Genomic DNA, 13,958 nt, shown 5'->3' with positions numbered 1-13,958 from the left:
TACTCGTAGTATAGTATATATACTGTGCTTTTATTTAATAGAGGGCTTATCCGGCGAAATTCTTATGAATAAATATAGACAGTTAAAGAGAGAGAAAGAGGGAGGAAAAAATCATATTAATCTGGTTTGGTCTTCTGCATAACCAATGAAAAACGTTATTTGGCAGCAAACCAAACCGACTGACCAGCTAATGTGGAACATGATAGAAATGTCAGAAAAGAATAATAATGGGCATGTCTGACATCATATACACAGTGTGTACTTTAAGTGATGAGATAATTATTATATCAAAACAAACAACTACAATTTGGAATTGTGAATTCCACAGATTAAAAATAATCTCCCTCAAACTCCACAACATTCACATCTGTCGTACAGGTGTTCGAAGGTGGAAGTCCTGAACGGGAACCTCCTTCAGTATTTGCGTCACATCGCGATGGATATCCTCAATGTCGCTGAAGCGCTCCCCTTTCATGGCACACTTCATCTTTGGGAAGAGGAAAAAGTCTGCGGGAGCCAAATCTGGCGGGGGGGGGTGATCACTCAGATTGACTTGGAATCCAGAAAATGCTTCGCATTCAGTGCGCGGGCGCGTTGTCGTGCAACAGAAACCAATTGTTGTGGAACAGATCTTTCCTGACGCGTCGTATGCGGGCGTACAGATATTGCATTACTCCTAAATAATACTGACCGTTCACTGTGGTGCTCATTCTAGCGGTCGAAACTACAAACACGTTACACTACAACATTACTTGGCTGTCCTGTAAATAAAAAAATAAAAAAAAACTCATTAGTTAACGGGCACACTGTGTATTGTCCAATGATTGGGTATTATCTAACGTTTTTATTTACTAATAACATCGTTAACACATGATTTTTAACTCTTAAGTATATTCGATGTAATTTCTATCCTGACCTAAGATCATAGAATACCCTTCCAAACTATTAAATACAAATAAATTTTTATTCTGGCAATATTGTTAATTTCGTAGATTATGGTTAATAGTTACAGAAGCTTTCATACGAAATATAAAAGCCAGTTCGTTGAAAGAAAAATAATGTCTTGGTCAAATGTACCACATTTACTCATGAAATCTGAGAATGTAAGAAGATTCGCCTCACATCATATCTGAGCCTGATTGCAAAAGAACATGCTACCACGTTGCATATTATTCTAAAGCGTTATATCACCTGGTTGCTTCCAAATTACAGAGTACCTGTGTGAATGGTTTGCTACCATAACGTTAGATCTCCAGAAGAAAGACCGTTACAGGGTCGATTTTAGTTGCCAATACACTCGCCTCTCCCCCACGTGTTAGTCGGTTTTTGGCACAGACAAGTAGTTTTTCTTCCTTACTTGTCTGTAATGCCGAATTTTAATTAAAAAAAAAAAATCGCACCACCGGTTTTGAGAATAACATGCATACAGATATTCAGTCAGAAGACAAAACGAATATTAAGTGACTCATTTTACGAAATGCACCTTAACCCGAGGTGATCCCCAAATAATTGTTAATTTTCAGCACGCATACACGCTTGCGTTTTTTTTTTTTTTTTTCTTTCTCCAGTTCTTTATATTGAATGCTTTGAAATATCTTTCGTATGTAATTTCAGATGTACTTGAGCAGAATTTTCGACAAACAACTTAGTATACAGATTTAAAAAGTATGTGATACTTTCTAGCAAGGCTAATTGCATGCACATTTTAAGCGCTTTTTCGCAAAATGCTTAACTATCAGTTAAATACCATGCATTCGTTCATTTCCATCTGTGATGCGAAGAATCTGTATCGGGAGTTTTCAATTGAAGTGAGCTAGGCCAGTCTCATACGGACATGGACGGATTTTTCATCCCACAATTCGGAGAGAAAAGAAAAAAAAAAAGGCTAAAGGCCATAATACACTAGCCTCACAGACTTAGTTGCTTTTGCTTCGTCCGTATGATATGAAAATAGTTGTCATATTTCTAGTCTGTAGTTTCTGTTTTAGTTGGTAATATTTGTTGGCAAAATTGCTTAAAACGATTTGAATTCATAATTTCGCACACAGGTTGAATGAAGTTTTCATTTTTGATGTCTATTCAAATTTGCCAGATCATTTTAATTTTGGCTCCGCTGACCATTTGTCTGAATGAACCAACAAAGGGTAGAATAATAAAAATTGTATGCAGTAGATAAAGTGCTGACATTTGATACATCCGCCTTTTTTTTATTTAAGTACATCCGACAGTGATCTGCAGCGTAAATCTGCCACTGTATGATAAATTTACGTTTCTGTCTTCGCAAAAACAAGAAATATTGGCACATTTCTTTGAACAACATTTGATTGTATGTAAACCATAACAGCTTACTGATACTTGATCCACATGTATCGTGTTCTTGTATAGAAGTTTTCCAGTTTTGAATTCAAGACTGTTTGAACGTATTTCTGCTATAACTGGATTGTTTATTAATGGCGATTCAAATGATTATTTCTTTCGGACCGGATGAAATTTGGTCTTGTTAGCTCTTATGACATAGGATCTGCAGAAGAAAGACCATTATATGTAGATGCTAGTCACCAGAGGAACTTTCCTTTTTTAGCCTATTCCGGGAAGAAATTCTAGTTTTAATCCCGAAACTCAGCAAAATCGACCATAATACACACAGCGCGTACCCTGTCTTTGGATAATGGAAAGAAGTTGGGAGCAGTTATTTAGATATTTTTGTATTTTCATAAAATTTCAAGTCTGTGCCCTTTTTTTTTCATTCAGGCCATTTTTAATGGCAAACTTAGGCCTAATAAAATTATGTTCAGTAGTTGGTTGTTGAGTGTGTCGCTCACCTATACAAGCATGCTGTCCGAAACATCATTTTATAATAGTCCACAATTTTTTTTTTTTTTTTTACTTGCTCGCTTTCATCTCAAGGGATATGTACCTATGTTTCTGTAGCTTAATATAAAAAAGGACTTTGTTCTGTGTAATGACACGCACAGTTTTTTTATTTTAAGGTGTATTTCGCAAACTTCGTTGAATCATCTTAGATTTTGGAAATTTATTCCCCCCCCCCCCCCCCCAACTCCAAAAAAGGAATCATCTCTGTTTTCGTCTTAACTTGACCATATACAGGCACAAAATATGGCATAATATTTGAAATTATACAAACCAAATAATTTCCGTTCTGATTGGGTGGAACTGGATGAAAATTTAAGTTAGGATGTACATTGAATTGTGCATCCAACAATTCAGAAATGACTTTAATTCTTTTCTGGCTGGATGTCAAAATGAATTTGGATATTAGTATCTCGATTTTGGTTTCACTGGCAGAATTCAGTTAAAGTTATATGGAACAAAATCTATACAAGAATACTATTGAGAAACTCATTTTATGATTTGTGGCTATTCATTTATCGATACCTAGATAAATATAGGTCTTGAATGTTTATTGAATGCAAAAATTCTTAGGATATTTTAAATAAACCTGTATTATAGGGAAGCAGGTAAAGTAAGTTATGCAATAGTTCGGCTGTGCAGATATCACATTGTAATCACTGTATGGAGAGCCTTATTACAACGAAAAATTGAAATGCTACATTTAAGAAAAGTAGTGTTAATAGTAAACGTCGGCGAGCGGAATGCTAATTAATAGCCTTCCAAATATTAATGCCGGAGTGACATAAATGATTCGCACCTAAAGAAATTCTTCCCCCGAAACAGTACAGTAATAAGTAAAAATAATTTCAAAAAATGCTTTTTTTTTTTTGTGACCCCGCTGACTTTGTGCCTTCTGGGCGAGTTCCTCGTCGCCCCGTGCCGCCCTAGTTACGGCACTGGTCATTGGCAAGATAAAGTATGGATAATACTTCGGTCGCGTGACCATACAGGGCGAACAGCAATAGCGGTAAGCCTGCTCTCCCACTCGCCTTCATCTCTGTTGAAGAAGGAAGAAAGATAGGTGGCATAACCTCGATACTAGTTGAATATACAGAGAAAAGTAGCGTGACTCATCGTTCGGCACCATGTTCAGCAATGTGTTGGTGTTTTTTCTCAGCTGTTGTATGTTCATTTTTAGGAATGCTTGTGCTTACGAACTCATGTAGGTAGCAACTGCGAGCAGATTAATGAGGAAAAGATAACAATTTTAGGTAGCCGTGATATGGTTAAGTTGATAACGCTAATAAATATTCACGAACCACATATGGCTGAGCGAAAATCTTAGCGAAATCGCCCGTCCTCACTTTCATATAGAAATCCCCCATTTTTAGTTGATAAGTACATTTTATCCTAAGGGGGGAAAAAACCACGTATGAAACGTGATCATGAAAAGATATATAAAATCGATTTTTAAAACAATTGGTAATTTTTAAATTTTACTGCAAGTTAGATATCAAGTAGTAATTTGCATAAGTCCTGGAGTATATATGCCATTGCCACCCAAGAACTTAAAGATGGAAGGTAATAAGTTATCTGACAGATGTTTTATATGAGGTAGGTGTTGCCATAACTCAACATTCTAGATGTGGGGAAACAAAGGTGGAAAAGAAAGCCAAATAATTATTCTGAAGAATATTCTTTGGAATCATATTTTCCCAAATATTTGCAGTAATATTTGGCCAATAGCAGTGGCACATCCAATGATTTTTGGATCTATGAGTGCCATGCTCTTGTGTACCCTGAAAAAAAAGTAACGGACTCTTAGGTCATTTTTTAGCTCTAATCTATGTATTGTACCAGACACCAAATCTTTACTGATTATCTGGTTTTTGTGATTATCTTTGAATGAAAGTAATGCTTTCTTGCCAGTATGATGAAACATTTGTTGTCCACAAGAATATTTTGAATAACATATACATAACCCTGATGTTATCAGGATATTTTTTTTTCTTAAGAAATAACTGTTTAATGCACAAGAATACAAAGACACTCCCCCCCCCGTATCTCCCCAAAAACCTACAATAAAATAATAAGTTATTAGCATAATGTAAAGCATAACTTCAAAGCTAGCATGGCTAGTGTATGATATTCTTGACCTCAATTAAAACTAATTGTTAGTTATTTAGAATGTAAATCCACTACTTGTCCATGTATAGTAATATTTCATTACAGGTTTTCATTCTTTTTGTGGATGAAATCATTCCTAAAAAAAATGCTAGAAATTGGACATTTTCAGAGTAAGACAAACACAATTAGACTATTGAAATACTTTTTGATAATAGATAAATTTACTCTTGACTACTGTGATGCCAGTTTTGATTACAATGCACGTATATTTTTTTTTAACTCATCAAAGATTTCAAGCCTTATCAGCTTGTCCTTCCAATTAATTTCAGTACTTATTTAGCTGTTAAACAGACAGCTGTTTATAGCTCTTTCTTTTGAACATAAGTCAGAGTTCTGGCCCTTACATAGTATGTTTTTTGCTACTTTTCAGGTTTCATTATGCAGTTGCAATTACACAAATGACACTTCCCATGATTAGTTAATTTTACCATAGGAAATATATGCAGAAATTAATTGCAAATTTGTTATGAAATTTGAGCATGGTGGTACAAGGGAGGCATTATAGGTATTGTGCATCTCCAAAAGTAAAGGGGACCCATAAAGGGATATACAAGAAAATTAATCCGTCAATTAATGCGCTTTAAGCGAATACAATAAACAATAGGAATAATTATAATTCATCCATCAGTTAGCGTAAATTTAGGGAAAAAAATTATAGTATAAGCTATATTTAGAAGATGAAATCATCAAAGTTAATAAAAATCAATTGCTTAAAATTTTTATATAATGTCTAAACATTTGATTGAGCTACTTTTTTTTTTACAAAAAAATTAAATAAAAATGCTTGAATCGTGCTCGACTTTTTCATGTTGTCATGCAATTTGCGATAGCTTTATCAAGATTTCGGTGGACTTCGAATCTTCTTTCCATATCAGAATCAGTATGAAACAAAATTTCCTTTGCATGCTTCTTAGTCGTAACATTCTCTTCTTGTTCGCACTCCTTATCTTTTTCATATGCACGCTGTTCTTCCAGTTGAAGGAGATCATTCTCTCTTAAATGTTCTGAAAATGGGAAGCGAGCAAGTTTCTCACATCTTCATTATCCAGTTCATTAAATCCAAGTTCTTTTCCAATTGTGCTGATTTCTTTAATAATGTTAGATCTTGGATTTTGTGCACGATAAACTAACATACGCTTGAGTTTAACGTCGCCTTCTGAATTGCCTCCTAATAAAAGCACAAGACGATCTTTATATACTTTGTATCCTGGTTGAGAAGCTTAAGGTTTAGCTAGGAAAGTTTTTGTTGGTATACGCTTCCAAAAGACCAATTTTGTCGACGTTGAATATTTGCCGATCATCATGCTCACCCTCCTGAATTATCCTTTGCAATTCTTCGGGAAACTTGGCCACAGAATCTTTATCAGCACTAGCAGATTCCTCAGTTATTCTTATGTTATGCAGTCTAGCTCAATTTTGAAATGGTCAAACCATCCTAAACTCACAGCAAAGCTTTCACATTCCTCTTGAAATTTAGTCTGTTTCATTGAGGTAAAAATATCGAAAGCTTTGCCTAAATATTCCCTGTACTAAAAGGTATTCTTTTTTTTTTGGTTATAATCCTCAATCCAGAGTGATAGAAGACACTCCATCTCGATCATTAAATGGCCTCTATTTTGGGTGATCTGCATGCTTAAAGAAGCAGTAGCAAGTTTTCCTTGTTCTTTGTATTCTTTACTCTTGTTTTATATAGTCCATACTGTAGGCTCGTTGTTTGTATATTTCTGACCTTCCAAGGACAATGTCTAGAAAATTTGCATATGCTGATGATCTATGCATCACGTCCTAACATCAGAACTTCTGAACTATAGAGCACATACTAACTAGTGACCTAGAGGAGCTAAACCACTTCTTTGAGAAGCGGCATCATATTCCAAGCACTATCAAGACTGAAACATGCTGTTTCCATTTGGACTGGGGCTTGGGCAGTCCATTTGGACTGCCCAAGCCCCAGTAATCTGGCAGACTGTCTTTAACCCAAATAGCCCTCAATCAGGGTTCGACCTATCTCGGAAAATATGGACCTCCCTAAATAGGATTTGCGCCAACCATGGTAGGTGCAGAGCTTCCTTATTTACTTGGGTGATAAGACCAAACTCATTTTGTGACTGTGGTAAAGATAACCAAACTATACAACATATCATGTTTGACTGTCCTCACAGAGGCCACTGTTAGATCCTGAATGGACAAATTTAAAGAAATTATTCATTCAGAATCTAACATGAGAATTCCAGCTAACTTAGATAATACCTGCTCACCAGCAGAAAATTCTGATTTGTTGTATAGGAAATTGTGTAATAGTATATGAATTGTATCAGAAGTATTTACAGTCAAAAACTAAACTGGAGAATTATCAGATATTATGATTTTTGTAAGAAGGAAATAGTAGTTAAATTTTGTCCATTAAGCTGCTTGGAACTTTGTAAATTGGCAGACAGTAAAGAGCACCAGTGGAAAGGTGTGTCTGAAACGCATGTGTCGGCCATAATGCCGCAGGGTACAGGGTACTGCATATGCGGAAGATGGCGTAAGCACGCTTCCCTAGAAGACAGCACCTAACGGCAGTAAGGACATTGAGGATTATCTTGAGGGCATAAAAATTAAGGGTCGTGCGAAAAAGAAAAGAGAGAGAATATAAGGCAATACGCGCGATATTGTGAGGCTTTTTGTTCCTGACCAGTGGACGGAAAAAGAACCAACCAGGATCCTATGATGTTGGACGGCGGGCAGTCTTTCTGATTATGCTGAACAAGATCCCATGACGAGCCGCTCACGAATCATCGGCCTATGGAGAAAATGTGCCAGTCGCTGGATGTCCCATTCGATAAGGAGCAGAGATGACCCTCAGTCGAGGCAGTAATAAGTTCGAGTTCGGAAAAATGTAGAAGGAACGACATAGCCATAAGCCAGGTGCCAAGACAACCGATCGAAGGATGACCCCGAACAACACGTGACAGTTAACAGACCTTCGGAAAGAACTGGGTAACTTAAAGACCTTTACTGTATATTCTGAAAGAGAGAGAAATTAATGTCAGATAAAAATTAATAATAGAAATACTCTGATAAGAATTTTTAATTTGAAATCGCATAATTTTGTTGAACAAAGAAATGTCAGAAATGAATCTATATAGTTGCATGTGACTGAAATTATATGTGTATTTGTATTTAGTGGATGACCTTTATCAGATAGTAACAAGTTGTATAAAATGTCTTTTAGAGTAGCATGCATAAGAGAATTGATTTAGAGTAATATCGTCATTTAGTTCTATTGTTTTGTATGATTAGTATTGTGACCTGAGTGCATTTTTGATGAGTTTAGCATTGTGTAACTAGCGTAGCATGAGATATTAACCTAGTAAGAGATTTGGAAGTATTAGTATTTTAATCCAATTTTAATTGTAATTGTCATTTGTTCCAATAAACATGTTTTGTTGCATATACCTGACTCATGCCTGAATTCGAGATTTCAAATTACCACTTGCAAAAATTAGAACCATAGCGGGAGGGTTTTTGATGAATGTTCCTAAGTTTTAAGTAATAGATCATTGGCCACGATTGCAATTAGTACCGATATCTATTTAGAGTGTGTTAGAGTGAATGTCAACCAATCTAGGAATATTCCCTGAACCTGAATAAACTCATGTTATAGGATACTGGCTGGCGCAGCATAAAAATATAAATTTGCCACTGTCCGAAAAGGTTCCTAGGTAGGGTCGAGTTAGGCACTCATAAAGAAGTATATAAAAGAGGAGTTTGTAAGACATAAAAGAAGTTAAGAATAAGATAATAGGAATAAGAAAAATATATAGCTTATGGCTTTTTTAACACCACATGGGAAGGACTTGTAACTGACTTTATAACAGTTTCTACAGATGTTGTTGATTGAATATTGAACTTAGACATTCAATTTTAATTTTATGCTTATTTTTATATGTATATATGACTACAGTGTCACTTCACATTATTGTATTCTTTTATACATTTTGTTGTCTTGTACATCCTTTTGTGTGTGTGTGGTGCAGTGCATGTATATGCATGTATTCTTCTTAGCCAAATGCTAAATAAATAACATTCACAAACATCCATACCTACATTGGGATTTGAACTTGCAGCCTCTTAGTTAAAGAGCAGATTATGCTCAGCCAACTAGGCCAGTAAATAGGTATACCTAAAAATTGACCATTTTTAATTATTGCTAATTTTTTAAGTACTTAAATTTAACTTTGAAATCAGAATTCTTGCTTGCTAATGGTTCTGTTTTAAAATTGAGTTGTGATTTGCTTTCTGTCACAGAGGAAAGTTTGCAGCAGTGAGACGATGTCGACACAAAGAGACTGGTCGTGATTATGCTGCTAAGTGCATTAGGAAGCGTAGGCGTGCAGCTGACATCCGTCATGAAATAATGCACGAGGTGTACGTGTTAAAAATCAGTCACAATAATCCTCATATTGTTCATTTATATGAAGTGTATGAGACCCCCATCAGAAATAATTCTGATTTTAGAAATGTGAGTTAAGTTTTTTTATTGTTGCTATACCTTGTATAAATTTTGAACCAATGAATAAAATTTTATAAATTATTTGTGAAATACATCACATTTTTCAAAATGATTTTCATTTTAAAGGACTTGTAAGATGCTTGTAAAACAAGTCATTGATATTCTTGATGTGAGTTACTTATAACACTACTACATGATATCATGATGAATTATTAGATTAGATTAATGTTCATTATTCACATCATGTATACAAATTATACATATTATACTATTCAACTTGTATAATTATGACAATATTTCAATACAATTGAATGCACAGTACAATGTTACAAAATAAAATTCAAGTATTACTATCATATTCTGTTGGTACTAACACTTATTATGGCTATTATTTTATTATGGTTAATAAAAAGTTTTCTCATATATGCAAGTAGAATTTTTTTGAATACATATTCTGTGGTTATAGATTTAATTTCATTTGGAAGTTTATTATAGCTGCTGTTATTATTGTTAAGTTTATTATAGATGGGTCCTAGTACCGACCCTTGTGGGACTCCGTATTTTATTATGTTTGTTGTGCTTTTAAATATATCATAGCTGTATATTGTTTTCTATCTTTGAATGGTTTCAAAGTTATGATAAGTAATTGGTTTAGAGTAATGTAAGTTAGTTAATGCAAATATGTGTAACCAAGGGCCATACTAGTTACTAGAAAAAAGTAATTAGCTTAAAACACACTGAGAGTCCATGGACCACATCTAAGAGGGCTACATGTTGATATTTTAATTCCTAAATGAATGAACCAATTTGTAAATCAATACCTTAATTGGTTATGATATATGAGTTATAATGATCTCTTATATACTGTACGTTTAAAATAATTGTCAACATTCTTTAATCCCATAAGGTAGTTTCTCAATCTTTTTTTGAATACATATTCTGTGGTTATAGATTTAATTTCATTTGGAAGTTTATTATAGCTGCTGTTATTATTGTTAAGTTTATTATAGATGGGTCCTAGTACCGACCCTTGTGGGACTCCGTATTTTATTATGTTTGTTGTGCTTTTAAATATATCATAGCTGTATATTGTTTTCTATTATTCAGATAGGATCTGAACCAGTCATTAGTAATTCCCCTAATGCCGTATTTGGACATTTTTAATAGCAATAGATCATGATGAACACAGTCGAACGCTTTAGATATATCAAGAAAAACAGCTGCCGTGTGCATTCCTTCATTTATTCCACTATAGACCTTTTTATGAAACTCGAGTAGCGCTATTTCAGTATTGCTTCCGGATCTGAACCCATGTGGATTAGTATCGTAAAAGGATATTGTATTTAATTATTTAGCAAACATTTTAAGAAAGACATTTTCTACCTTTTAGTTAAGAGTAAAGCATAACTAAAATGAAAGATATTTAATCTTGAATAATAGCATAATTAAAGCAGAGAAATAAAACCAGCACATACACAGGTTTACTCCTTTAGAAAGAATAGTGAAAACCAATTTGAATTATCACACAAAATTAGTGTAAATTCTCATTATCCACCAAAGACACTTTATCATTTTCTGGTGTATATGCTTAAGTAGTTATACCAGGGATAATGATAGTTTGACAAAATTTCATGATTGGTTTCTAGTCAGCACCTTGCTTCCAGATTGGTCTGTTATTTGATAAGTCTCATTTATTTGATCAGGTCCTTAAGTTTTTTTTAAAGCACTTATAATGGAATCAGTCAACTTGCCTCTGTATTCCTCCTGGATTTTTTTCTTGCCATTTTTCTTCAATAAGTTATTTTGCTAATGTTTCATTTGGTTTAAATGACAATACTGGTTTGGATTAGTCCTTGATGATCGGTGTCAAGTTCTTCTCCGATCTTGATGTCATTTGTTCACTTCAAGTATTTATCCAAGGAATATTTTTTATTTCTAACACAATTCTACCATCCAGGTATTAACATTAATTTAAAGACCATCATGCATAATAGTTAGGCCTTTTTATTTTTTACTAAATAGCTTAAGGAAATTACAATGTATACTAGGATATACATTAAAATAAATTTTAATACACTTCCAATATTTCAGCAACGTCACATTGCCATTTTCACAGGAACTTAAAAACAAGACATGTGCACGCAAGCACAACAAACAGTAAATGAGCACGAAGGAGGAAGCTATTCTTTCTCCTAAAAGTCCTGATGATGCCCCCTATCGGGCAATGTTGGTATCTTGGCTGATTGGGCTGAAGGTCTAATGATGTAGGTTTCCCAAATTTGGGGCAGTCTCATGCAACCAAATTTGTTGAGGTTTGGATTGTTTCTTAGGGCTGTGGCTGATTCCATGAAAAGCCTTTCGTATTTTGAATTTACTACGGTGTATTATCATGGCGTTCTTCCACCGTATTCTATGGCGGGTATCCAGCGCACGGTCTGCAAGACCAGAGTGGCTGTATTGGTGAAACTGAATGTAGTTCTTGTGTTGTGAAATTCTGATATTAGCTGTCCTGCCTGTTTGGCCAAAGTAGGACAGCTTACAGCTGCAAGGGACCTGGTATACACCAGGTAGGTCTAGGGGTGAGGGAGGGGGGAGGCTGGTCTTTAGTAGAGCGGATAAAGGATGCCAATTTTTTATATGGTCTGTTACAAAAAGTTAAGTCATGTTTTTTTAGGATTTTTGTAATTTTTTCCAAGGTGCCTCTGATATAGGGTATGGTGATGGATTTAGAGTAATCCTTGTTGTGAGGGAGGGGGGGAGGGGTTGTGGTTTGTTGGTTTCAATATTTTTTTTTGGGGGGGGGGTAGCCATTGGCTGAGAAAGTGTTGAGAATATGGTTTAATTCTGTGGTTAGGGCATTGTCATTTGAACAGATAAGTTTAGCCCTGTTGTGTAGTGTCTTAATGATTCTATATTGTTGCGAGGGGGGGGTGGGATTATTGGTGAATGTATCTGCCTGTATGGGTGGGTTTTCTATAGACCGAGAAAACCAAGGTTCCATCAGGCTGGTGGGTGACTAGTGTGTCTAAGAAAGGAAGGCAGTTGTTTTTTTCTTCTTCCAGGGTGAACTTGATTCTGAGATGTTGGTTGTTTAAGTGTGTTAGGAAGGAGAGGCGTGCATCGGAGCCAAGTGGCCAAATAGCGAACACATCATCAACATAGCGAAGCCATATGGTTGGTTTTTGTGGGACAGAGTTTAAGGCTTTCTCTTCAAAAGTCTCCATATAAAAGTTGGCCAAGGGTGGGGGAGAGTGGAGAATCCATGGCTGCCCCCTCTATTTGTTTGTAGAATTTTCCTTGCCAAACAAAATAGCCTGAGTTCATTGTAAACTGAAATAGGGCTGTGATATCGGGAGGAAATTTAGCTTGGATTAGCTCTAAGAATTCTTTGAGTGGGACATTTGTGAATAAGGAGGAGACATCAGAACTGAACATTATGCCAGTGTGTTTGAGTGTAAGGTTTTCTATGCTGGCTTTGAAGTGGGCTGAGCTTTTTGTGTGTGAAGGTATGTTGTGCTAGTATAGTGGGTGAGAGCTTTGACCAAATGTTTAGCTAGTTTGTATGTGGGGGAATCAATGCCATCCACTATGGGACGTAATGGCACATTTTCCTTATGTATTTTTGGGAGTCCATAAATACAGGGGGGGGGGGGGTATAGAGTTAAATGGTTTTAATTTGTTAGTGACTTCTACAGGCCAAGAAGTGACCTTCTTAAGGAGCCTGTGGAGTTTTCTAATTTGTGAGTTGGTGGGATTGTACTTGATAGGGAGGTAAGTAGCCCAATCTAACAATAGAGCATTCAGCTTACCTGTGTGTAATCATTTTGGTTAAGCAATACTGTGGCATTCCCTTTATCCACTTTGGTGATTATTATTTCTTTAATTTTCTTTAATTCTAGTAGAGATTTAATTTCTTTACTGGGCATGTTAATTTTTGGTGGTTTTGCTTTGGTCAGAACACAAGCCACATCCAGCCTAATATTGTTGGCGACGTGGTTTGGAACATGTCATGTCCCGCGTTCAATTCGTATCATAATATCTTCAGCAGGTATTCTTCTGGGTGCAATGGCGAAGTTGTGGCCACGTGAAAGAGCATAGAGTGCTTCAGGTTTCACACTAATTGACGAAAGGTTGACTACCGTTTCGGTAGGAAGTTGTGGTTTTGAGTTAGAGTTCATTTTCAAATTTTTTTGATGTGTCGATCTCGAACTTTTGTAAATTCTTTCTCTGCAGCAGTGCACGAGATATCGTATAAAATGGACCAAATTTCGTGGCTTCAGGTGCTTGAAAGGTCATCTTCGTGTGCCTGGATAGCCAAGTTAGCATCATTCAGGAAACGGCGAGTCGTAGCAATTTGTTCCCTGAGCAAAGTTTGGCTAGCACAGTTATAAATACAAAGAGCCTTTTGCGAAGAGAGACG

The 13,958-nt window shown here is 35.6% G+C and overlaps 1 protein-coding gene across 1 annotated transcript in view; it reads left to right on the top strand.

The window, feature by feature from the left end:
• The window catches only part of LOC150094553 (serine/threonine-protein kinase 17A-like), a 139,977-nt gene that overhangs the window by 71,976 nt on the left and 54,043 nt on the right, over nt 1–13,958 (top strand). Inside the window, 2 exon segments of the mRNA XM_090411753.1 lie at nt 9,334–9,517; nt 9,519–9,547. Coding sequence (XP_090267879.1) covers nt 9,334–9,517; nt 9,519–9,547 — 213 coding nt within the window.

Source organism: Typopeltis vanoorti, chromosome 22 (genome assembly GCF_054136105.1).
Source record: "Typopeltis vanoorti isolate ZY-2024b chromosome 22, IOZ_Tvanoo_1.0, whole genome shotgun sequence".
In the NCBI taxonomy this organism is placed as follows: Eukaryota; Metazoa; Arthropoda; class Arachnida; order Uropygi; family Thelyphonidae; genus Typopeltis; species Typopeltis vanoorti.
Note: the sequence above shows the minus strand (reverse complement) of the source record. Positions and strands in the feature narration are given on the sequence as shown.